General features: G+C 36.3%; 1 protein-coding gene and 1 long non-coding RNA gene across 3 annotated transcripts in view; one reads left to right on the top strand and one right to left on the bottom strand.

Annotated features, from left to right (window-relative positions):
- SLC38A11 (solute carrier family 38 member 11) overlaps window positions 1-25,938 on the top strand; it is a 66,987-nt gene extending 41,049 nt beyond the window's left edge. Inside the window, exons 8-12 of one of the 2 annotated variants that reach the window (XM_012750035.2) lie at window positions 3,782-3,852; window positions 4,533-4,694; window positions 8,669-8,781; window positions 11,982-12,113; window positions 23,508-25,930. In XM_012750035.2, the coding sequence (XP_012605489.1) occupies window positions 3,782-3,852; window positions 4,533-4,694; window positions 8,669-8,781; window positions 11,982-12,113; window positions 23,508-23,801 (772 nt within the window). In that variant the 3' untranslated portion in view covers window positions 23,802-25,930. Of the gene's footprint in view, window positions 1-3,781; window positions 3,853-4,532; window positions 4,695-8,668; window positions 8,782-11,981; window positions 12,114-23,507 lie in introns of both variants that reach the window. The other variant, XM_012750037.2, reaches the window with a different exon arrangement.
- Window positions 6,284-9,929, bottom strand: LOC105863209 (uncharacterized). The gene is made up of 3 exons (XR_001150388.3): window positions 9,771-9,929; window positions 7,682-7,804; window positions 6,284-6,632 (listed from the first exon to the last, which is right to left on the bottom strand). It is a non-coding gene; the product is annotated as an uncharacterized LOC105863209 (long non-coding RNA).
- Window positions 25,939-27,764: the final 1,826 nt, after the last annotated feature.

The raw sequence follows: 27,764 nt of genomic DNA, 5'->3' as shown, positions 1-27,764 counted from the left end.
GCAAATATTATACCATTTTTGTATCAGAGACTGAACATCCATGAATTTTGGTATCTGATGGGCATCCTGGAACCAATCTCTCCCACATACCATGGTGGCAACTGTATATGCATGAACTATTTCAATCTCCCAGTTTTTAGTTTATCTTTATATTTTTAACTTTGTATATGAATTATTTTAATATACAGAGATGTTTTATATTTATCTTCCATTGATTTTATTATTATAATAGTTAACTTTATAATTTTGTTTATTTGAGTTTTTAAAATTCTTTCCTACTTCAACATCATATTTTATTTTTTGAATTTAGATATTAATTTGGAGAAAATTGATGTCTATGTGATATTGAGTCTTCCCATTCATGTATATGGATATGGTATATTTCTCCATTCATTTGTGTCTTTCAATAAAATTATAACATGACATTAAGATCATACACATCTTTTAAAAGATTTACTGTTTTTGTTGTCACTGCCATTAAAAAAACATTTTAATTGGTTGTTATTTGTGTACCTCAACCTAATTGATTTTTTTATATTGAACTTGTATTCAGTAATCTTGCTGAATACTCTTACTAATTCCAATAGCTTGTCAGTAGGTTTCTTAGGATTTTCTATATACGTCATTATATTTTGTACAAATCATTTACCAGTTTCCATTGATTAAACATGTCATTACTTATTTTATTGAATTAGCTAGGAATTTCAATAATATATTCTGGAAACAATGATATTGAACATCTTATCTGGTTTCATCCTTTAATTGTAATATTTCTAACTTTCAGTTTTAAATATCTCATTTGCTATAGGTTTTCATAGACAGTACTTATCAGGTTAAGGAAGTTCTATTTTATTATTAGTTTGCTTAGCATGTTTACCAAAATAAATACTGAATTGTATGCTTTTCTATATATTTTGAAATGAATATTAGCTTTTTTCTTCATTAATCTGTTAATATGGTAAACTATATTACTATCTACTAATATAACAGATATAACATAATAGATATGTTATAACATAATAGATATGTTATATCTGTTATAGGTATTGATTACATAATATTTATTCACATTTTGTTATTAAAATACCCTTTCATTTATTGGAAAAACCTTTTTAGTCATGATTTTTAATCCTATAAATCACTTGACAGCATTTGGTAATATTTCATTGTATATTTCATCATTTATACTTTAAAGTCAGAAGGTCTATAGCTTCCATGTTTCATCCAGGTTTGGTATCAAGGTCTTAGCAATCTCGTAAAATACACCAAAGAACTTTCTCTCTCTTTTTTTCCTGTGCAACTGGTTGTTTCCAAAACTCAATCCTAGGCTATTTTATAAATGATTGGAAAGCCATACTCAATATCTGTTTCCTTCTCTTTCCTTAGATTTGGACATATGCACTCTCCTATCTGTAACATCTTTTTTTGGCACTTTCAATCTTATAAAATCATCATCATTAAGATGAACAGAGAAAATCCAAAATTATCTCTAGGTATTGTTTCACACTCCAGGAATATACTCAAGGAACCATATGGACCAGGGGGTAAAAAACTTACATGGAAGGAAAAAATATGAAAACCAAACTCCTACATTTTCATTACTAATATAAGATTTAAAAATGAGGACACCCTCACAATCTGTACTGAAGGGGGGAAGTGAGTATTTTTCACATGCAAAAACCTTAACAGGGAAAGCTTATCATTTAAAATATATTACAAAGTTAGAGAATCTTCAAGTTTCTGCAACTGTTAGTGCTGCTTGTTCTAAATCATTTTCTAAGGATCATGTACGAAATGTGTATTTTTCCACACTAACATTGGAATTTAACAGGTATGCTACTGTCTTTTAATGCTGACTGCAATTAGACTACTGTGGAGGCAGCAGGTGGCAGCAGCTCCCACTCCAAAAACTGGGAATCGGAACAAGTCATGAAACAGTCTGTGGCCTCCCTGGCTGGCTAGCCTTTCTGTAAAGTCCTTTGTGTCAATAACTGCGCATTTCACATATGGAAGGAAAGATAATATAATTCATAAATCCCACAAAGTTTGACAAAACCAAAAGGATGTGTATGTATTCTTAACACAGAGAATAAATAACAAACATATGAAATAGGTGGGTTTTAATCTTTGGAATTCCTCTTTTTTATTTAAAACACTCAGTGCAGGCTGGGCGCGGTGGCTCACACCTGTAATCCTAGCACTCTGGAAGGCTGAGGCGGGCGGATTGCTCGAGGTCAGGAGTTCAAAACCAGCCTGAGCAAGAGCAAGACCCCGTCTCTACTATAAATAGAAAGAAATTAATTGGCCAACTAATATATATAGAAAAATTAGCCAGGCATGGTGGCGCATGCCTGTAGTCCCAGCTACTCGGGAGGCTGAGGCAGAAGGATTTTCTGAGCCCAGGAGTTTGAGGTTGCTGTGAGCTAGGCTGATGCCATGGCACTCACTCTAGCCTGGGCAACAAAGAGAGATTCTGTCTCAAAAAAATAAAAATAAAATAAAATAAAACACCTAGTGCAGTGCCTTCATGCTCTTTCTAGAACTCTTCCCCTGTTTCCTTCTTCATACATTGCTTTGGGTCTCACTCAAGCCTTTCCTTTCCAGGGAAGTTGACCATACTTTTAGAGTTTTTGCTACCTTTTATTAAATAACAGTAGATAATAATAATATTAATACACAATGATCATAAAACTAATGACCATTTATTGAGCATATACTGTGTGATAAATTCTCTTCTAGAAGTTTTACATATTTTATGTCATTTAATCTACACAATAATTCAATAAATTAGACATGACTATTATCCCCATTTTATAGATGTAGAAATTGAAGCCCAGAGAGGTTCAGTTCCTTGCCTTAGATCACACAGCTAATAAGTGGAAGAGGCCAGAAGAACACCACAGGCTCTCTGACCTTGGAGCCTGTGCTCTTCATCATTACTCAGTGTGTGTTAACCAGGTAGACCAATCCCAACCGATACCAAATAGTTTAATTCCACTAGGATATAAGCTGCTTCAAGCTATTTAAAGTGCATGTATTTCCAAAACTCCTTTGAGAAGTGCATCCACAGATGGGAATTTGAGGCCGTTGATAGATTGTTCAGCATGGAAGGGATATTGGAATAAACAGACCAAGAAGATAAATCTCAACTGTTTCATTTATTATGTGTGTAAACTTGGCAAGTTATATCACCATCCAGAGCTTGACTTGCCTCATGTGTTTAATGGTGATAATAATACTTACATGTTGTTGTGAAAATTAATTGGAATAACACATCAGAGTTCCCAAAACATAATCAGTACATCCTCAATTAGTATTAAATATTAGTTCATGTCCTCCTCCCTCAATAAACTATAGTGCTGGCTAAATTTCCCTAGGGTAGGTTGAGCCTGGAAAAATAAGTAAGAGGAAAATATGGGGCACTAATTGGGCATTATTAGTTTTTGTATCTCCCTCAATTACTATCTCAACTGATGAGTGCATAATAAATGCTTATTCTTAAATTGATAAGAAAATAAATTCACAAAAGTATTCATGGATATTTTTACATACGTAAAAATGGAATCTGCCCAACTATTTGGTATGCATTTAGAGGACTGGGGTTAAGAGATAGCACTGATGTTCCTGGGAAACTTACTCATGATTAAATAAGGTTAATGGGGGGCTCCTTATTAATTTCTGGCTTAAAGAGACTCGATTTATATTTGTGACACAATTTCTTTTTCTCTGATATGCTTAAATTTGTTTAATAATTTATCAAGTTAACTGATTTCTCTTCTAGACCAAAAACAGACGATGCCTGGGTATTTGCAAAGCCTAATGCCATTCAGGCCGTTGGGGTTATGTCTTTTGGTGAGTACATGGTTTCAGAGGCCCTTTCTGAAAATGGAGTCATTTGTTCCATGAAAAAGTGATGTTTCATATTTATGTCTGCATAGCAGATGTCCTAAGTTTTAGACTTCCTATTAGCAGCATATGATCTAGTTTGTGCCAATATAAAATTAGGCTCAAACTTTTCTCACTCATCACTAAAATTTGATTCAATTTGGAGAAATCTATTTCTTATGCAGAAAACTCATTATAGTCATCTTGTTTCTTAACTTGGAAGTCTAGCAAGTGTTAGGAACTTCTTCAAACCCTTGCACACAAAGTATTATAGTATGAATTGGCCAGATGTCTAAAACTATTATGTCCCAGATGGCAAAGGAAGCCATGGACTAAAAATTATGGTGATGTTTAGATTTTCTTTAAGGTGGGAAGAACCATTAGGAAAAGCAAAATGGGAGAGAAGTTTGAACTGGCCTGGTTTATATCAAAAGGGACATGAAGAGACCATATAAGCCTAAATGTGAATGAACTTTCTCATTCCCAGAGCTATTAGAAAAATTATTTCCTGACATATTTAGTAAATAGATATATTTAAACTTCCGTTCATTGGCATCTACAGTGGCACACATCTCTGAATGTTCAGAACTAAAAAAGGAAACCTTGGTGCTTGCTTTAATAATGCTTGTTTTGTTTTTGGATTGCAGCATTTATTTGCCACCACAACTCCTTCTTAGTTTACAGTTCTTTAGAAGAACCCACAGTAGCGAAGTGGTCCCGCATCATCCATATATCCATCGTGGTTTCCATGTTTATCTGTATCCTCTTTGCCACATGTGGATACCTGACATTTACCGGCTTCACCCAAGGTAAAAGTGAGAGATTCAGTCATGCCATATTTTGGTGTTCATGTGGATTGGTGCAAGTACACCCAGTGTTCTACTCATTATTAGTACAAGTATGCCCAGTGTTCTATTTCAAAGGATCACTCTCTTCCACCCATTCTCTCCTCTACCCTGCTGACTTTCTGTTGTCCCTGTTTCCTAATTTTTTCCTTCTTAAGCTGCCAAACTTAGTTCTGTAGTCCATACTCTCTCCTTCCATGCTTCCACTTCCAAGCACGAGAATCCGGGCTTTCCTCCCTGCTACTTCACTGCAGCCTCGCTTTCAAAGGTACCAATGGCCTCCCAGTCTCCAAAACTAATAACCTCCTTGGTTCTGATTCTCCTGAATCTCTCTGAATCCCTTAACAAAACTGAACTTCCTTTCTTTGCTCAAATTTTCCTCCCTTAGAGGAAAATGCACTACTGTATTATCATTGTTATTCTTTACCTCTGTTAATAATTTTTTTCTTTCTTTTCTCTCTCTTGGCCCTCTCTATCCCCCACTCCACTACCACCCCACCCCACCCAGATAACTGGTTCAGGCATGTGGCTTGCTTTTCTCTCAACAAATTCTCCAGACACTTTCATTGTTTAATTCTAACCCAGACCGTTCTTCTCATCTCCAGCCTGATGCCTGCAGGACATTTCTATTCAATTGTCCCATTCTTACCTTAATCATGAAACCTCATCTTTCCCATAAAACATCATCTTTCCCTTTCCCTCCCTCCCTCCAAAGTTACTTCTCTTTTCTTGTAGTCACCAGGCCCAACAACTAAGTAGTCATCTCTTCGACATCCTTTGGCTCTTACATTCAATCATCTCTGTAGTGTAATATTCAGGGCAGTCTGACAGTCGGCTAAATGCCGTGATTCATAGACTTCATAGCTCTTGCAGGTCTATTATCTCATTGACCTTCAAACAACCCTTTGAAGGGAAGTGGAATAACTAGTTTTACCCCTGATTAAAACACAAAGAGGTGAAGCAACTTGCCCATGCTGGCTGATGACAAACTAGAAAACAAGTCTTCCGACTCCTAAGTCCAGTATTTTTTCCATTCTCTTTCTACTGCTCCCATTTTAGTCAAGCAAAGCCCACTAAAAGCTGCTCCTTGGCTTTCAGCTTCTCTTAGCTTCGTTTTCTGAAGACACTGGGGTGCTCTTGGGAGAATGGCTGCCTTGTTTTGAACAGAGGTTATAGGTCACTATGATTGTAGGCAGATATTTCGCAGGAAATAAAGATGGCTTCAAAAATAATGACTAACATAATTCCAATGAGGTCAAAAATATGATACATGCATGTGTCCTTAGAGTGCAGTAATAAAGTGACCTTGAAAATCCTGATAAGAATTGTGTTCAAAACATTACCATGTATCACGATTGCTACATTGTTTGTCAAAATGAGTGGCCCAGGGGCTCCAGTCCCTGCAGGACCTTGGTTTTTAAATGCCTTCTCTGTATGACATAAATCTTTTTTGTTAGTTATACCTTCCTGGTGTTTTTATCAGTGGTAATTGCTCAGATGTAATTAATCTTATATAACAAAGTTGACAGGTGTTTGATGTTGTTGTTGTTGTTGTTGTTTTTGCCCTAGCTATAATTCCCTAAAATACACTTAGATTTAAGCTGGAATAAGCTGGCATTGTTTCTCTAGAACATTTCTCCTTAGGCAAATCTGGTCTTATTTGTGCAAACTGCATGCTTCTTTTCTTATCCCTCTCAGCAGACAAATTTCAGCTTGTGAGGCAGAGGGAACTCTGGATTCTTCTTGACGTTCCCAGTGAGTTTTGAAAAGATGTAGGGCCCATTTCTTAGCAGAGGTTAGTGAACAGGGAGTTAGTCCTTTTTTTTTTCAGAGTGCTGGAATGTTTTCAATCAACCTTGAAGCAGGTCTCTGCCACCTTTGCTTTGTGGTTTAATCTTCTGCCTGAAAGGGACATTGTAATGTACATTTGTTCTAGTAGATGGGTGGAGGGGAGAGTCACTTAAAGTAAATCCTGGGAAGAAGCAGGTCATTTAGGATATTTTGCATTTTAATGGAAAAAAGTACAGAAGTATTATGATTTTGGTTTTTTTTTTTCTTTTTAAACAGAGTAGTAGTGAGTGACATTAATCTAATTTTTGATTTGGTTTAGTTTTAAAAAGGTGACCGGGCGCAGTGGCTCATGCCTGTAATCCTAGCTCTCTGGGAGGCCGAGGCAGGTGGATCACCGAAGGTCAGGAGTTCGAAACCAGCCTGGGCAAGAGCGAGACCCTCATCTCTACTAAAAAATAGAAAGAAATTAATTGGCCAACTCAAGATATATAGAAAAAATTAGCTGGGCATGGTGGTGCATGTCTGTAGTCCCAGCTACTCGGGAGGCTGAGGCAGGAGGATTGCTTGAGCCCAGGAGATTGAGGTTGCTGTGAGCTAGGCTGACGCCACAGCACTCTAGCCCGGGCAACAGAGTCAGACTCTGTCTCAAAAAAAAAGGTGACCACAATTTTGAAATCTAAGCATATTATATTCAGAAAATAAACAGGCCCAAATACTCTGTTTCAGTGTTGGTAAATGTTTTTTTGCTAACATGACTTCTTTGCCCAGTTAAATCCCTGTATTTCTTCATAGATAGCTAAGAAAATATACTCTCTAGATAAGAATTGTTTTAAGGTTTACATGGTCCATCATTTAGTTTAAAACTAATTAAATTTAATGTTCTTTCTGGGAAATAGCCATATTGTCACAGTTTTTAATCAGTACACTTATACTTGGACTCATTAGATGACATGAAAGACAATATATGCTTGGAATTCCTTGTGGTGGCCCCAAGTTTGTGATTAAGCCCTATAGCATGATATACAGGAAATCCAGCTCCCCAGATGTACTGGTCTACTCTTCCTTTCAGGATTGTTCTTGATCTAAGAATAGCATTTCAAAAGGAAATTTGTTTATTTTAACAGACATTTTTTAAAAAAATAATGAAGTCACTTACTCACCAGAAACAAAGACCAGAAGCAAGTTTACAAAGCCAATGCACAAGAATTTAGGGAGTTGATTCTGATGTAAGAAGACAATGGATAAAGTATTTTTCAGAAGTTGATTCAAATTTTGAGGTAAACCTACCCAAAACAAACAATGAAAATAAGAGAAAAAAAAACTATTAGTGGTGGATTTATCTTGAAGCAGAACACGTACTGGTTTAAAAATCAATGAATAATTGCATCATTATTGAATGCAAAAACTTATATTTAGCCTGGTAATCTGTTGTTCTCTCTCTTTTTTTTTTTGAGACAGAGTCTCACTCTGCCTTGGCTAGAGTGCCATGATGTCAGCCTAGCTCATAGCAATCTCAAACTCCTGGACTCAAGTGATCCTCCTCCCTCAGTCTCCTGAGTAGCTGGGACTACAGGCATGCGCCACCATGCCTGGCTAACTTTTTCTATATATTTTTAGTTGTCCAATAAATTTCTTTCTATTTTTAGTAGAGACAGGGTCTCGATCTTGCTCAGGCTCATCTCGTGTTGTTCTCTTAATTAAAGGAAATGAAGTTTATGAAGATTCACTTATATACAGTCATTTGCTGCTTAATGACAGGGACACATTCTGAGGTATGCATCATTAGGCAATTTCATCCTTATGTGAACATCACGGAGTGTACTTACACAAACCTAGGTGGGGTAGCCAACTACCCACCTAGGCTACATGGTATAACCTATTGCTCACAGGCAACAGATCTGTACAGTATGCCACAGTGCTAATCGTGTAGGCAGTTGGAACACAATGGTAAGTATTTGTATATCTAAATATATCTCAACATAGAAAACATACAGTAAAAATACAGGCATTACAATCTTATGGGATCACTGTCTTCTATGGGGTCCCTTAGGTGATGCATGACTATAATAAATATCTAATATTTAATTTATTAGTTACCCCAAATATACAGTATCTAGTAAATCAACTTATTTCATATTATTTTCTAGGAGACTTATTTGAAAATTATTGTAGAAGTGATAACCTGGTAACATTTGGGAGGTTTTGTTATGGCATCACTGTCCTTTTGACGTACCCCATGGAATGCTTCGTGACTAGAGAGGTAAGCACAATCCCTCCTCAACACTTTATCCAGGTGATCTCTCTATTGCATTTTATTTAGGGAGATTTATAAATAATTCAATTTGGCAAATTCCCAAGTACATAACATGTGTTATCATTTATAAAATTTTTTTTCAGAGTTTAAAAATGAATTTATATTCAGATGTTTATGAGATAATTTTTTAAAAGTTGGATTTGAAAATTAAGTTTGTTAGTTTGGTTTATATTACCATAAGCACAAATATTTATACAACTGCATTCCAAAGTGAATGTGAGCCTTTAGTAACAGCCAAACTAAGGTTGTTGGGTTTTCTTTTTTTAATGGCATTCTCACAAAGTAACTAAGTACCAAGGTTCAGAACAAGTTTTACAAAATTGTCTTTTTGCTGAGATATTCTATAAGTCAACATGTACTAAAGACACCATAGATCAGATTTTAATTGTTTGTGTTGTTTCTTAAAAACTAAAGTACCTTATATTCCGTGAAGAACCAAAATTGAACTTAAGCCTTCAGTTTTACAGATATATGTTATTTATATATTTACATAAATATATTTATTTATTTACATTTTTATATAACAAAAATAATACAAACAATTTAAGTATATAGTATAGTATTTACATATAAATGTATTTCATTTAGAAGTCAGCTCTAAATCATGTTATATCACGGACCACCTGGATTTGTGGAGAAAGATTAGCTGAAAGCAAATTAATTCTTTTGGCGCAAAATGGGATCACATAGCTTGTCAGGAATTCCTTATGCTGTCAGCTAAAAATCCACTGGCCCAGTTCACAGTAAAAAATGATCCTCCTTCACAGCAGTTCTTTCAGGAATCACACTGAAAAGAGCTTAGTCTCAGGATCTATTCGAAGAGGCTGTTTACACAGCACACCATGTGAATGGGTGTAATGTGTGAAGTGAAATGTCTACAGAGCTTTAAATACACTAAGGAGTTGGCAGGCTTCTTGAGGCAGGCCAGCGCTTACCTTCAGCCAGCGCCGGGCATGAGGAACCGCTCTGGAAAGCGCGAGAGGGAAATGTTCAGCACTGTGCATGTCCTTCACAGTTAGCACTTTTGCTCACTTAGAAAAGTACAATCCACAGGCCAGTCCTCTATCTTGATGACCAGGGAGAAGTAGACTGAATTGAGGTTACTTTATGAAGACTTTTTTCAAAATTTAAGAGCCAGTGCTAACTACTGTCAGATGCAGGAAATGGTAGTGTTTTAGTTTCTGCCCAGGACGTTAGGTTCAAATCTGGTCTTAGATCAACAAGAACAAATGGTACATTCTCGTGTGGTTTCTGGTAAACTGCCTGTGGACGATCTGAGTCACTTCACCTGCACAACTTATGTCTTTAGTACTTGAAACTTGAGTTTCCTTTCTAGCTGCCGTGACAGGAAGACAGAATAAAATCAAGATCTCTGCCACAGTAGCAAATACTTGTCAGAGAATGTTGGGTGTACCTTTCCCAGTCACTTGCTTCTCTTTCTCTTCTTTCTACACACACACACACACACACACACACACAAATATACAGTTGACGTTTAGCGTAGTGAAAACCATTTCTATTCATAGGTAAAGTAGCCAGCCATATACAAGGGTGCCAAAAAGGCTATCTACTGTTAATAAATATTTCTCACTTGCCTGCCTCACTAAGTGATTTTTCACTCTCACAATTATATCATAGAGGCATCTATAAGAATGTATTTTAAATAAGATGATATTTGGAAAGACATTACCAATTGTAAGCAGTGAAGTTATTAGCATCACCATTAATGTATTAGCAGAACCCTGGCAGTATCCGAGCTATGGGGGATGTTTCATATCTAGGCAGCAAAGCTTGGAGAGCTGGCTTCTTTATGATCTGCCAGCATCTGACCCTCTGCTGCCATTTCCAGCTCATGTCTCACTGTCCTTTGCACAAGGCCACCACCCTATTTAGACTGTCTCCTCCCTCTCTCCATAGGTATCGTTCGTGTTCTTCCCTCTTTGCTCTTTTTTCACACTGTTCCCGTAGCCTATAATTCTGCTCCAAATGCTATTCATGTTTCAAGCCCCACCTCAAACCAAGGTAGATCAAGCACATTTCAGGAATGCTATGAAGGAGATTACTCTAAAGAAGAAAGGTCTGAATACCTAAAGCTCCTCTTAGTTCTAAATCCTCTTTGATCTTTTTTTTTGTCCTGTTATAAATTGGTCTCTGTTTTTTCAGATTGATTGTATATCTCGAATTATTAATTCCTGAGAATAGGAATCATCTCCTAGACATTTTATCTTTGTAAACCATATCACTGTATGCGACACATTAAATTGGTAACTGTTGATTGATTTCTTGGTCTGAGTATTAATTGAAAATAGTCCTGTAATCCTAGCATTCTGGGAGACCAATGCGGGCAGATCGCTTGAGGTCAGGAGTTTGAAACAAGCCTGAGCAAGAGTGAGACCCCGTCTCTACTAAAAGTAGAAAGAAATTAATTGGCCAACTAAAAATATATAGAAAAAATTAGCCGGGCATGGTGGCACATGCCTGTAGTCCCAGTTACTTGGGAGGCTGAGGCACGAGGATCGCTTGAGCCCAGGAGTTTGAGGTTGCTGTGAGCTAGGCTGATACCATGGCACTCTAGCCCGGGCAACAGGGTGAGACTCTGTCTAAAAATAAAAAAAGAAAAAGAAAATAGTGATGAACTCTTCTCCATTTTTGTTGAGGAAAGGCAGTATAAAGTGGACTTAAATTGTAACAAATAGGATTTAGTTTATAGAGAATTTCCTATTAGTAAAGGATATTACACATTATTATTAAAGGAAATGGGATAACCACTTCCTTTGAGGCCATTCAAATAATCTAAATAGTGTCTAGTTTGTTTTATAATAATAGTAACCTTGTTAGGCTCAAGGAAAAAGAATAAGGTAAATTTTCAAGGTTTCTTATACTTGAGAAATACATGTATTCAAACATTGGTAAGTCATACTATGAGTCTGCAATATAATTCACTGACTAATAGTAACAAATATTCAACAAAGAATACTTGTTATTGATAATGCGTGTCTATGTGCAAGTACTTTGAAAAAGGTAGAACATTCCTAGTGACTTGAGACTTGATAAATTGCCTTATTGGTAGTATTTTATACAGCTTTTATGAAATACTCTCTCAATAAATCCTGGGTCCCTCTCAAAATAATCTGTTTATTTGGCAGGTAATTGCCAATGTGTTTTTTGGTGGGAATCTTTCATCAGTTTTCCACGTGGTTGTAACAGTGGTTATCATTACTATAGCCATGCTTGTGTCATTGCTGATTGACTGCCTTGGAATAGTTTTAGAACTTAATGTAAGTACATTTAAAGATTTACTCCATTCTAAAATTCCCTTTAAAAAACAATGTTTATATTTAACATAAGATGTATTTTTCTTAACACAAGTGTCACTTTCTGAAGTGGAATGAAAATGTGTTTGTAGTACAAGAATAAATATCTGTAATGATGATACTGTGTACTTTATAGGACTACATATTTCTAAATCAGTGGTTCTTGGCCGGGTGTGGTGGCTCACGCCTGTAATCCTAGCACTCTGGGAGGATGAGGTGGGCGGATTGTTTGAGCTCAGGAGTTCGAGACCAGCATGAGCAAGAACGAAGCCCCATCTCTACTATAACTAGAAAGAAATTAGCCAAACAACTAAAAATATATAGAAAAAATTAGCCGGGCATGGTGGCGCATGCCTGTAGTCCCAGCTACTTGGGAGGCTGAGGCAATAGGATCGCTTGAGCCCGGGAGTTTGAGGTTGCTGTGAGCTAGACTGACACCATAGCACTCTAGCCCGGGCAACAGGGTGAGACTTTGCCTCTAAATAAATAAATAAATAAGAATAAAAATAAAAATAAATCAGTGGTTCTTAAATGGGGGCAGTTTTGCTCTTCCTTTCCCCAGGGGCATTCGACAATGTCTGGAGACATTTTTGGTTGTCACAACTGGGTAGGAGTGCTACTGGCATCCAGTGGGTAAAGGCCAGGGATTCTGCTGAACACCCCACAGCACCGAACAGGCTCCCCACAGCAAAGAATGATCTGATCCCAAATGTCACTAGTGCTGAGGTTGAGAAACCCTGCTTTAGAGCACTTTTGCATATCTTATTTGCTATAGTACATAGATATTACTAAAAATAACTATAAAGTAAGTTAATTTGGAATTTTCTTTGCTGAGTAAAAATATGTCTAGTGAGAGTCATTAAAAATATGGAAGGAATAGAGTTATATCCATATTGCACATTCACTGACTGTGGCCCAATTTCTTCTTCTTTAAATATTTTTTTCTCTCTCTAGACCTTTATTTTGGAATCTGTACTGCCACCACCTAAATCTAATTCCTCATCGTATCACATCTAAAAATTAATCCTGGCTTTTTTGCTTCAACTATCACATCGAAGCAAAAAAGTTCTTCTTTCAATTTATTAGCATCCTACTTAAAAACCTCCACTTTTTTTTTAACCAAGCAAGTATAAACTTCATTGACTCTATAATCTGATCCTATGCCTTCTATAGAAAGCTATTTCTCATTTATTTCCCCAAATCTTCCATTAGCTCTGGTCAACCTTATTTTGGTCTGTGAATAAGCCATATCAATTCTTCCTATTATCCTTTGCTTATCTGTTTTTTATTTCCTATTATGATTATTTTCCTTTCATTTCTGTCCAAATCTATAAGACTTCAAGGTCTATTGCAACGTCTAACTCATTTATTCATTGATCATATATTTACTAATTGCTGTGCACTACACAATAGAGTATAATGATAGAAGGAAGTCAGAAAGGATCTATGCTTTCTCACAAATGAACATAAAGTTTCGATTGCTAAATAGGTGATACAGAAGACAGAGGGAAGTGAATGGGCTCCCAGAAGACATTTTTAAGACAGGATTGACACAATTTGGTGACAGATTCAATTGGGAAAATAAAGGGATAGAGGGGGATACATTAAGAATGACTCCTTAGGCTGGGCATGGTGGCACATGCCTATAATCCTAGCACTCTGGGAGGCCGAGGCAGGAGGATCCCTGAGGTCGGGAATTTGAGACCAGCCTGAATAAGAATGAGACCCCATCTCTACTAAAAATAGAAAAAAACTGGCTGGGCATCATGTCACATACCTACAGTCCCAGCTACTGGAGAGGCTGAAGCAGAAGGATTGCATGAGCCCAGGAGTTTGAGGTTGCTGTGAGCTAGGCGGGTACCATGGCACTCTAGCCCTGGGCGACAGAGTAAGACATTGTCTCAAAAAAAACCCAAAAAACAAAAGAATGACTCCTTGATTCAGATCTAGGCTTGTAGTCAAAATACCAAAAAAAACAAACAAAAATCTCTCTATGGTTCTATTTTGTGGAACTAGGATAATGGTGCCTTTGGTGAGATGGGAATGGAAGTGGATCTATCCCTTAGTCTTCCCCTTCTATTAATACAATCCTTACAGAATTTCTAATCAGACTCACTGACCACTTAGCACTTCTTAGTTATGCACTACAAGGAGGGCAGACTTTTCCAGGTGGAATCCCAAATCATCGTTTACTCATTTTGTTGAGAACTGAGGCATACGCAAAGGTGTTATTGTCAGTGTCCAAGTCACTATCCCCTCCAGATGCCAATTTGATTTGATGTTCCAGATAAAGGCAGTAGGAGATTCACTCAGGGACATACTATTGCGAATTTTCTTGTAAATGGAAAGTAGGAAGTGGTCAGCTTTCCAAAACCTCAGAGGACTGGGGAATTGTCTATTCCACCCACAAAGGAAAGAAAGCTCATAGGAGAGGGGAACAAATGTCAAAGGTAACTTTTACCTTCTTCCCAATTTTGCATAAGCCAAAAGCTAATAGTTTCCATTTGAAATCATTTGATGTACTAACCTTGATTTGTGTAAATGGATCACTGCTACGTGAATGCACTAAATTGATTTATGCACTAAATTGATTATTTCAAATCATTACCGTTTGAGCTGTCCATAAGATTGCCTCACCTACCAAATGGTAAGCTCTTTGAAGACAAGAGTATTTAACCACCTTCCCCATTCTCCACCGTATCTAGCACAGAGCTAAGAACACAGTGCTCAAATTACTGCATGGTTGATTGTCCCTTGGGACCACAGTTCAGGACTTTTTCTGTAAATAAATATTCCCGGACATAAGAGATGTTCTTTAATGTAGTGCCAGGAAATTAAGTGTTAAAAAAATTGTTGGTGTTGACAGTAGTAGTAATCTTTCACTTATGCCATGGAGATGATCAACATAATGATTTCTATCCCTGTTTCTTTCTTGTTTTATGAAATTTCTCATTTGAGTCCCTAAGTTTGTCTGTTTTTTAATATTGCAGGAATTTGTTATAAAAGAAAAAATGTTCATCATCTGCCTGAACATTGACTACATCTTGATAGCCTAATAAATTTTTTATTCCCTTTAAGTTAACCAAGCATATACATACTGCTCGTTTTTCAGGAATGATACATATTTTGTAAATTTAACCATTACTTTCTGTAAAGTTAATTTTTAATCTCCATGACAATGGAAAACAAAATTATAAGAACAGAATCACATTAAATATTCTCTATTATACTTACATTGAAAATTTTTGGGGGTTAGGACAGAATTCTAGTATTATAATCAGAGAAGAATACTTTAAGTATCTATTACAAAGTCAAGTTCTGAGTTGTCTGTGGAGGACTATTTTAAAAATTTGAAACATGATTCTAGATTCTTAAATATAAACACGCATGGAAAAATAATTAAAGAAGTGTGTGCTAAATTGTCTGTTATGATCTAATAACCCAAGACAATTATACTACTTTTAAAGTACTTTGTAAGAATTAATAAATCTAGGGTCTCCATTCTCTGTCAGACCACCTGAAAACATATGTTTTCCTAATCAATAAAAGTCTTCTGGTATGAGCAACAACATATTGAGGCTTCTACTCAACTCTCTTTTGTGTGAACACTTACCATGTTTAATAGACCTAAATCAAGCACCATTTATGTCATTAACTAACACATGCAGATTATGCAACACATTAGAAGCAACTAAAGCATATTATGTTCCAATTCATAATGATAATGTGAGCTAACAAGTATTGAGTACTTTCTCTGTGCCAAGTACTTGACATGCATTATCTCCCTTTATACATATTAACTTTACAGATATAGAAACTGAGGCACAGAGTGATTAAATAGTCTGAGGTTATACTAGTTATGAGTAGAAAAATCAAGATTTGAACATAGGCATCTGGATCTATAGCCCACATTCTTAATCATTATACTACTCTGAGATTTCCTAAATGTAAGGCTTTAAATTATGTAAAATAATTCTGCTCATTTCTCTATCCATTTTTTAAACTAAAAATCTATGCACTGAGTTTATCTGTAAGTAAAGTTAAAATTAACACATAATACATATGGATAGACTTTCATAATGGGGTAAAATAAATACCCAGAAATTAAATAAAATGGATCAAACTTTTTTGTTTCAATAATTTTTAGTTAATAACTTTTGTATTAGTTAATTATCTCAGTATCTTAGGAATTTAGTTAATAGCTTTTATCTCAGATAATAATTGTAGTATTTTATGAATTTTTATTATGGCTTCTGAATCATCAGTAAGTAGACCAATGACCTTCACAGATGAGATAGATGTACATTAGAACCAGATCTTGCAAAGTTAGGGAAATACTGTCATTTAGTATAACTAAATAAAATAAAATGATTTGGGTTTATGTTAGTCAATAAAAAGAAAAGCCCCATTTAGAACTTTCCTCTTATTTTGTTGTTTTCATGGCAGTAGACAATAATGAAATATTTTTCCAAAGCAGATGTGCCCTTAATTCTACAGAACTCACTTTAGAAGCAAATAAAACAAATGTAAGTACCATTCTTAGTAATAAGAATCTGGCACTTTGGTACTAATGTTGCTGTTAGAGAAAGAGGCATCTGCATTAATTGGGCCCCATGGGTTTCTACTTGCAGCAGTATTAAAAAAAAAAAAAAAAAAATGAAGCAGCTGGTACCTGTGGCCAGCATAACCAGCCCAACAAGCATTGTGTGCGGCTTACAGTGGAAGGAAGAAAGTAAGCCAAACACCCAGCAAGAGCCCAGAAATACAACCATCAGGGTGAACAAGCCACAATCCAAGCTGCCAAAGATCTCCTGAGCTTGAGAGAGTTTCTCTTTAGAGTACAGGAATGAAATTCATGACTCTGAATTGATTACAAAGTGGAAATTAAAAAGATGTATAAATATTCTCTTATTTAGTTTTCAGTTTCCTTGCATCATTTGAGAGATTTCTATTCAAGTAGAATTCAGTCACTTTTTCAATCTGTATTGCCAGTAAAAATCTTCAACACCCTCTATTCTTTCTGTACTTCAAACTGCAAAATGCCCTGGCATCAAAAGTGCTGTTATCAATGAATAATGCTTTCCTGCCTTTATAAATGAGACTATATTTTATTGTCTTTTAATAAGCAGTTATGGTTTTACATCCTGTCAAGCAATTTCAAAAATTATTCCAAAGCCAGTTGTGTACCCTCAAGCAAGTCTACATTAAATAGATCAAATAAGCTGAACTAATTTATAGGGAATATATCAGATGGAATTGCACTATCATTTTCCTGATGTTCTTGACTTTTAGCAACAACCTCTGGTAAAACTGAGCTTTTAAATATCGAGAAAGTAACTGGTATCTAAACAAGATATTCAACTGGACTTCTAGTACAAATATGAACTATATAGTTTTTCCTCTAATTGCTGCTTTCTCAACTCTTAAGAATTATAACATAAACAGAACACCCATTACTTTGCACTGCCTAGCAAGTTAGGTTTGGAAGAGTACCAAAAGCCTGACTGATGACAGCTTCTTAGCAGTGGCTGGGGCAGTTTCATCCTGATAACATCTTCACCATCTGTAGTTCCAGATGAGTTAGCTTCATATGTTTGTCCTACAAAGAGATGAGACTTAACACACACACACACACACACACACACACACACACATACATATATTTGTATTTGAATTACTTTTTTGTTATTTTCATAAATTCTTTTTTTCTTTTTCATTTTTTAATTTAAATGTTTTACTTTTTACCTTGAGCCACACCCAAGAAATCTTGAGCAAGTGGACGCCATAAATTGTTATTTCAAAGAAATCAAAGGGTAATACTTTTTTGTTATAAATATAGAATGACCTCTACAGTATTTTCCATAACTTAAAAAGCATTGTCAATTCTAAGTATCATGATAGAGTCTGTGGAATCCATAATTCATTTAATTAGCCATACAACAACTAATCTTTTATTTATTGTGTACCTTTGTACATATTTATTTGTATTCAGGTGCAATAAATGGCAAAAGTATATTGTGCATATATGTTACATTAGAATGCACTTTTGGTACCTTTTAGTATTTTCTCATTCTTATATATCTTACTGTGGAAATATTTTCCATGTAGTGTGGTCCCTACTATTCTTTCCCAAATTTTTAAATACTGCCTGGCTAGTCTGATTTTATAATGTGTCACCCTTAATTTCTATTTCTCTGGACTTTTTTGTTTTTATAAAAATAAAAATAGTTATATTACTGGAATCATATTTGTAATATTTCCAGTGTGGAAATGGTGCTCAGTATAAAACAAACAGTAATTTTATTAATTGGTGTTACTAAAAATAGTTATTTTAAAGCTATTTGTAAGGTATAGTTTGTTATTTTACATCATTCAATTTCAAATTTATTTTTCTGTGATTTTCACTGGGGAAAATATACCAAAAGAATGTGCCAAAAAGCTTAAACCATAGGTGATTGTTGCATAGGGTTTCATTATACTATTTTTTCTACTTTTATATATAATTATAAATTTACATAATAAGTTTTAATATAGTAAAACATATATATGGAAAAATTATATTTAATTATAAACCAATAATATCACATCTGTTATTTTTTCACATTTGTTATTGACTGTTTAAAAAACTTACATCTTATGATTTAAGAATATAACATTTGTAATATATCACATTAACAGAATAGAAGATAAAAACCACACGATTGAGGTCAGGAGTTCAAAACTAGCCTGAGCAAGAGTGAGACCCCCGTCTCTAATATAAATAGAAAGAAATTAATTGGCCAACTAATATATATAGAAAAAATTAGCCATGCATGGTGGCACATGCCTGTAGTCCCAGCTACTTAGGAGGCTGAGGCAGGAGGATTGCTTGAGCCCAGGAGTTTGAGGTTGCTGTGAGCTAGGCTGACACCATGGCACTCACTCTAGCCTGGGCAACAAAGCGAGATTCTGTCTCAAAAACAAAAAAAAAAACCAAAAAAAACCCCACATGATTGTCTCACTTGAGGCAGAAAAAACATTTGACAAAGTTCAACATCCTTTCTTGACAATGACTCTAACTGTTTAGGTATAGAGGGAACATTTCTCAATGTAACAAAGGCCATTTATGAAAAACTCATAGCTAATACCATAATCAATGGGGAAAAAGCTAAAGATTTTCTACTCAGATCCAGTACAAGGCAGGGGTACCTGCTCTTACCACGTTGATTCACCATGGTGCTGGAAATACTAGCAAAAGTAACCAGATAAGAAAAAGAAGTAAAAGACACCCAAATTGGAAAGGAAGAAGTAAAATTATCTCTATTTACAGATGACATGATCCTATATGCAGAAAACTCCAAAGATTCTGCAAAATAAGAATTAAAACTAATAAATTAACTCAGTAAAGTTGAAGGATACAAAATCAACATACAAAAATCAGTAGCATTTCTATACATAAATAGCAACCTAGCTGACAAAGAGATCAAGAGAAAAATCCCATTTATGATAGAATCAAAAAATTCACATAAAATACTTAGGAATAATTTTAATCAAGGAGAGAAAAGATTTATATACCAAAAACTATAAATCTAGACACTGATGAAAGAAATTGAAGAAAACACAAATAAATGAAAGACATAAATAAAGGGAAGGATATCCTGTGTACATGGATTAGAAGAATAAATATTATCAAAATGTTCAAACTACCCAAAGCAATATACAGTTTCAACCCAATCCCCATCAAAATTCTAGTGGCATTCTTCACAGAAATAGAAAAAACAATCATAAAATTCATGTGAACTACAAAAGACTCAAGTGGCCAAAGCAATTCTGAGAAAGAAAAGCAAAGTTGGCAGCATCACCACTTCCTGATTTAAAATTATATTACAAAGCTGTAGTAATCAAAACAGTACAGTAATGGCATAAAAACAGAAACAACATAATAGAGATCTCAGAAGTGAATGCAAACATATGCAATTTTTGGTAAGGGTATCAAGAGGATACAATGAGAAAAGGATAATCTCTTCAATAAATGGTGCTGGGCAAACTGGATTTCCACATGTAAAAGAATGAAAGTGGACCCTTAGATTACACCATACATAAAAATCAACTTAAAATGGATGAAAAACCTAAATGTGGCCGGGCACGGTGGCTCACGCCTGTAATCCTAGCACTCTGGAGGCTGAGGCGGGAGGATTGCTTGAGCTCAGGAGTTGAAGACCAGCCTGAGCAACAGTGAGACCCCCGACTCTACTAAAAATAGAAAGAAATTAGCCAAAACAACTAAAAATAGAAAAATATTAGCCAAGCATGGTGACACATGCCTGTAGTCCCAGCTACTTGGGAGGCTGAGGCAGGAGGATCGCTTGAGCCAGGAGTTTGAGGTTGCTGTGAGCTAGGCTGACACCCTGGCACTCTAGCCCAAGCAACAGAGTAAGACTCTGTCTCAAAAAAAAAAAAAAAAAAAAAAAACCTATATATAAGACCTGAAACTATAAAATTCCTAGAAGAGAACATAGGGGGGAAAGCTCCTTGACATTAGCCCTGGCAATAATTTTTTGGATATTATACCAAAAGCTCAGACTACAAAAGCAAAAATAAATAAATGGAACTATATCAAACTAAAAAGTTTCTGCAGAGCAAAGAAATTAGAAATTAGAAATAAATTAGCTGGCCAACTAAAAATATATAAAAAAAATTAGCCGGGCATGGTGGCACATTGCTGTAGTCCCAGCTACTTGGGAGGCTGAGGCAGAAGGACTGCTTGAGCCCAGGAGTTTGAGGTTGCTGTGAGCTAGGCTGACTCCATGGCACTGTAGCCCGGGCAACAGAGTGAGACTCTGTCTCAAAAAAAAAAAAAAAAAGTGGGCATAGGACTTGAATATACATTTCTACAAAGATGACATGAAAATGGCCACCACAATATATGAAAAGGTGTTTAACATTGTTAATCATCAGGAAAATTAAGATCACTAGGAGATAACACTTCACATCCTTTAGGATGGCTATTATCAAAAGGACAAGAGATACCAGTTGTTGCCAAGGGTGTGGAGAAAAGGGAACCCCTAGTACACCATCGGTGGGAAAGTAGATTGGTACAGCCATTATGGAAAACAGTATGAAGAGTCCTAAAGAAATTACAATTAGAACTACTACGCTCAAAGGCCAATCCCTTGGGAAAAAAAAGAAAAAGCAGTATTAAATAAGATAAAAAATTTAAAAAAAAAAGAACTACTACGCGTTTGCACTTCCTTTTGCTCTCCCTTTGCTGTGACAACGGTGCTAGTCATCATCGGTAGCGTATATATGATGCTCTGTAAACCCATGTCTTGCTCTTGCCCTATAATCCTGTCTTTCTCTCCTCAATAAACCTCATTTTCATGCTTGCCTTAAAAAAACAAACAAACAAAACAAAGACTACTATATGTTCCAGAAATTCCTATTCTGGTTATATACCCAAAGGAGATGAAATCACCACCTCATAAAGATATTTGGATGTTCATTCTAGCATAATTCACAGTAGTAAAGATATGGAAAAAAACCAAAGGTTCATCAATGGATGAATGGATAAAGAAAATGTGGTGTGTGTGTGTGTGTGTGTGTGTGTGTGTGTGTATAACATACTATTATTCAGCCTTAAAAAAGAAGATCTGCCATTCGCCACAACATGGATAGATCTGGAGAACATTATGGTAAGGATATAAGCCTGACACAGAAAGAAAAATATTGCATAATCTCACTTATATGTGAAATATATTTTTTAAAAGGTCAAATACACAGAGATAGAGAATAAAACTTTGATTACCACAGGAAGAGGGTAGAGGGAAGAAATGGGGAAATGTAGGTCAAAGGATCCAATGTAGTAGATATGTAGGATGAACAAGTAGAGATCTAATGTACAAAATGAAGACTACAATTAATAAAATTGTATTGTACTTCAGATTTTTGTTAAGTAGATTTTAGCTGCTCTCATTACAAAAAACCATGTGAGATGACAGAGATGTTAATTTGCTTCAATACAGGAACCATTTTACTATCTATAACATCATGTAAGCCTCAAATATATGATAAAATTTATTTTATTGGGTTTTTTTTTTTTTTTTTTGAGGCACAGTCCCACTCTGTTGCCTGGGCTAGAGTGAGCGCTGTGGCATCAGCCTAGCTCACAGCAACCTCAAACTCCTGGGCTCAAGCAATCCTCCTGCCTCAGCCTCCCAGGTAACTGGGACTACAGGCACGCACCACTGTGCCTGGCTCATTTTTTCTATTTTTAGTTGTTTGGCTAATTTCTTTCTATTTATGTTAGAGACAGGGTCTCGCTCTTGCTCAGGCTGCTTTCAAACTCCTGAGCTCAGGCAATCTTCCTGCCTCGGCCTCCCAGAGTGCCAGGATTACAGGTGTGAGCCACTGCACCCGGCCAATAAAATTTATTTTTAAAAATCTTATGTTTTTATGGTTTAAGAGAATAACATTTCTCATAAAATTTTAAATATTTTATTAATAATATGTTATATTTTTAATATGTAATATAATTAACATTTAACATAATTAGAACAATATATTATCTAAAATGCATTAACTTTTAACAGTTTTATCATTTGCCATGTTTCTAGTGAGAATTAGATTAAAGGGGTAAGTCTTTTCCTTTGAAGTCAACAACTCTTGGTATTTTTATAACAGATAACTCTTCTACTCATTCATTTTCCATCTGACACTCCCCCTTAGGTAGGATTTATCCATAGCCGTGGGGGAAGGTGAATGAATTATAGTCATTTATCTCTGCTGTCAGTTTTCTAGAGTAATTAACGTGTTTAGTTTTGCTTGAAAGAGGATTTAGAAGTGTTATTTCATGTTCAGTGCCTTTAGGGTTATAGTTTTCTTTCTCACAGACAGGCACTACTTCCATGCAAGCTCAAGTAAAGAGGAAAGACAGTATGTCCCATTCAATTTTCCAAAATTTCCCAATTGTACCCAAATGACAAATAGGCCACTCAAATTTGAAAGGCATAGTGAATATACAGTAATTTTAAATGAGTATAAGGAAATATGATGTAACTGAAAATATGGGAAATTTCAAGTTTGCCAGAAGTCAGTCTTAATATTTGCTTTATTTTATATATTATTCTCTGACCATCTCTTCTTAAGTCTGATACACTATTATGCTATTTTATTGCTTTCACTTATAAATATACCATTGGAAAAGGAAAAAACTATTTCCAAGTCTTTCTTATAATTATTTTTCTTTTCTTTTGATTCAGTTGACCTTACGAAACGTTTAACATGTAAAATGAAACATACATTTTGTAAATGTTTTAAAAAGCCGTTCAAAGAATGCTCCCGTCCAGTAACATTATCTTATTTCTTGTTTTCAACACACAGGGTGTGCTCTGTGCAGCTCCCCTAATTTTTATCATTCCATCAGCTTGTTATCTGAAACTGTCTGAAGAACCGAGGACACACTCAGATAAGATTATATCCTGTGTCATGCTTCCCATTGGTGCCGTGGTGATGGTTTTTGGATTCGTCATGGCTATCATAAATCCTCAAGACTGCACCCACGGCCAGGAAATGTTCTACTGCTTTCCTGACAATTTCTCCCTCACAAACATCTCAGATTCTCGTTTTCAACTGACGACGCAACTTTCAACTTTAAATATCAGTATCTTTCGATGAGTTGACTGCTTAAGAAAATATATGTTTTCTTAGACTTCTATACTACATAATAACATTTACACATGCTTTAGTCTCTATTTATATTATAAAACTATCATTCTGGCATTTGTCAAGACTTGCTTTTCTTTACTTTTTAGTGCAATATGAAAGGTAAGAAAAGAAAATTGAATGTATTTTACCTTAAACTGGGACAAAATAAATGTTTTTCTTTAATGACTGCCCCACACTAATCCTAACTGAAGAAGGAAAAGTAGAGCCCTTAGCATTTGCTGTCATCCCCTCAAAGCATTACTATTTTATTTTATATTTGAGCCCATATATTGTGCTCCAAAGCAAGTAGGTGATTGTGGGTTGCAATTTTGTGGATGCGTCTTGTAGGAGAAAAAAAGTTATTTAACATCTGCAGAATCAAAGGGAAGGGAAACCCAAAACTATTAAAAACAATAGCTATCCCAAGGGCAAAGAGAAGCTTTCCATTATAATTTCAGTAGCATCCCTTTTTCAGAGGGAAGTAGATTCCTGTAGAAAAGAGCAAAGACCTCCCCATGTGAAGAAGCATGAATAATAGACCGGATGTGCAGAGCAAGGCATGTGAGCCACCAGAGTTATCTCCCAACTTTTGATGCTCTGGGAATAAAATAGTAATACCCTTATGAGGCAGAAAACACACACACACTGTTCTGAGGCAAAAGCATAAGAGATCAGTTATGCCTCAGATTTGGACCTGTTGCATTTGAAGTACCATCAGGAACATACAATCAGAAGCTGAACTTTTAGGCTGGAAACTTATAAGAAGAATCAGGACTACAGAAGAGGCATTCTCACTCCTCTGGGGGGTCCTCAGAGAGATCTGGGGGAGCCCTTGTTCATGGGGTTCTTTGGAAGCAGACACTGAGATGGAGTCTGTCATAATAGGAGAGAGGAGGGTAAGCACAATTGGGAGGGGAAATTGGAACTGCATGCAGGCTGACAAAGCCTCAGCCAACCCCACATATATGACCCATCAGAGTTCTCCCTGTTCAGAGGAACTAACCGGGTTTTAAAACTGCTGCCTCTATCAGTGAGGGCACCTGGGGAAGGATGAGCCCTTGGGCTCAGCAGCTCTTTGCAGCTGAGCAAACTCTAAAGGAACTGAGAGCCAGAGGCTGGCTGCTGATAGCCAGGGCACCACACACTTCCTCCTAGGGGGCATCTAGGAGACACAGCTGTGCCCACCACAGATGCTCTGGGTTTTTAATGAGGATTTTTTTTTATGCCTTTTAATGAGGATTTCATATCTTCATATCTATGGCAATATTTTAAAAGTAGCAGATGAAAATTTGGGGCCATCTGGACAGCTTCCTTATAGCAAGTATCACCCAAGAGTATATTTCTCACCTTTTCATCTGTATTTCAACCAGGTTGACCATCTGTAGTACAGTATTATTGTTGCCAAGTAATGAGAAAATATTGCAAGCAGAGTTAGTACATATATGATGTGTTTATACAAATTACAGGCAAAAAAATTTCCACAGGAAGTATATGAAGAATAGGTTCACAGTAGTTTGAATAAAGTGGTAAGAGCTGAGTCATCCCGTGAATCACAGCGAGAAAGGCCCATTGAACACAAAAGAACCTGCTGGCAGAACCGTGCTCAGGATAGGAGGGGTGATTTTTTTTTTTTTTCAGTAAAAGATCATCCGTGCCACTAAATTACTTTAAATTTTGTTGATTGTATAGCTTTTCTGTATTTAAGTTGTAAATTTGTTTTTTATAATTAAGAGTCATAAAGCTAAGTAGTTAGTGACTATTTTTAGATGGGTACATTTGGGTAAAATAATAATAAAAATGCTTCATTGCAGACTGAGGGAACATGAGAAATTTTTGTAGCAGTTCATTATTACTCAAGACTGAGAAACACTGACCTACATAGTTATTAGATAAAGTCATGAGAAATGAGATTTCCAAGAGTGTACAAAAAGAAGCATGTCAAGGATAACGTAATTTAGCACTTAACCATCTCTTATCTTGTACTTTGGTGCTGCTTCAGACGTGTTAACCTTGACTCTTCAAGGAGATGAAACACCCAGTAGGAACTGGGCGCAGTGTTAATACCTGATGAATATTTGTTGGTTTGTTTGTTTTTAATCAACTATAGATCAAGATTGCCTTTGACCCTGTTAGTAGCTGCGTGGATTACCACATCTTTCAAATTAGAATCAAGAAATCTTAGGAATTCACAATTATTTTGCAAAAATACTTGTATGTTTACTTTGCCACCATGCAGAACTGCAAGAACCTCCTCCCCACCCCACCCCCGGCCTTAGTCTATGTTCTGTCTCAATTTAATATATTTCCACTGAAATTCATTCCTTCTCTGCTACTTGTTGCTCTTAACAAAGCAACTTGAAGATTTTAAGCCAGTTTTTGAAACTGTCACTACATTTAGACTTATAAAATGCTTCCAATTTTTAAGAAGATGGTGGCGGGCAGCAATAGTATCTTTATACATAAACGTGAACATCTAGCAATATATTTCCTTTAAGGATGTAAACTGGATGGCATTTGTGTAATTGAGGAATTGGGTCCTTGCCCACTTCACTTATTATGGAATCTTTTTTTTTTTTTTGAAACAGAGTCTCACTCTGTTGCCTGGGCTAGAGTGCCTTGGTATCAGCCTATCTCCCAGCAACCTCAAACTCCTGGGCTCAAGCAATCCTTCTGCCTCAGCCTCCCAAGTAGCTGGGACTACAGGCATGTGCCAGCATGCCTGGCTAATTTTTTGTATATATTTTTAGGTGGCCAATTAATTTATTTCTATTTTTAGTAGAGCCGGAGTCTCGCTCTTGCTCAGGCTGGTTTCGAACTCCTGACCTTGAGTGATCCTCCCGCCTCGGCCTCCCAGAGTGCTAGGATTACAGGCGTGAGCCACCGTGCTCGGCCTTATTATGAAATCTTTAATCTCAACACTACTTGAGCTATCTTCAAAAATCAGAACGGAGGCCGGGCGCGGTGGCTCACGCCTGTAATCCTAGCACTTTGGGAGGCCGAGGCGGGCGCATTGCTCAAGGTCAGGAGTTCGAAACCAGCCTGAGCGAGACTCGGTCTCTACCAAAAATAGAAAGAAATTAATTGACCAACTAAAAATATATATACAAAAAATTAGCCGGGCATGGTGGTGCATGCCTGTAGTCCCAGCTACTCGGGAGGCTGAGGCAGAAAGATCGCTGAGCCCCGGAGATTGAGGTTGCTGTGAGCCAGGCTGACACCACGGCACTCACTCTAGCCTGGGCAACAAAGTGAGACTCTGTCTCAAAAAAAAAAAAAAAAATCAGAACGGGTAAATGGCCTTGGTTTGCAATGTTTCCAGTGATGCCAGGCAATAATTGTTGCCTCTTATCTTTCCTAAAAGGAGAGTGAATCCAGGTTATCAAACTAAGAAAATTCCAACTAGCCATCGGCTGAAGTCATGTACACATCTGCTTAACTAAAGATACATTTATTAGACAGGAACAGTCCTCTGTCTGGTTTATCTGCTGTGCCTCTGCTTAGGAAATGAGTAATAGTCTGTTTTTTAAGTAGAGGTGGCCACTGATTGGACCAGAGGTTGTCAGGTCATCCAAGAGTGGCTCAAGCATGGCCCAGTGACCATGAGATAGGGTACCTATAAATGCTGTACTGACTATGGCAGGATAATATTAAATAATTAGATATACCAATCAGATAAGCTCTTTTAAAAATATATGCTTATTCTTCCAGGATCATAGAGCAAATATGCCAGGTGGACCAGAGACACATAAACCAGGAGAGAAAGAGCAGTCATTCTCTGGGGCAATGGTTCTTAAACTTGAGCCTGTGTCAGAATCACCTGCAGGGCTTGTTAAAAACACAGATTGCTGGGTCTCCTCCCCAGAGTTTCCGATTCAATACTCTAGAGTGGGACCTGAGAATTTGCATTTCTGAAAAGTTCCCAGGTGATGCTGA

This window comes from Microcebus murinus, chromosome 8, assembly GCF_040939455.1.
Source record: "Microcebus murinus isolate Inina chromosome 8, M.murinus_Inina_mat1.0, whole genome shotgun sequence".
Lineage (NCBI taxonomy): Eukaryota > Metazoa > Chordata > Mammalia > Primates > Cheirogaleidae > Microcebus > Microcebus murinus.
This window is presented reverse-complemented; position numbering and strand designations above follow the sequence as displayed.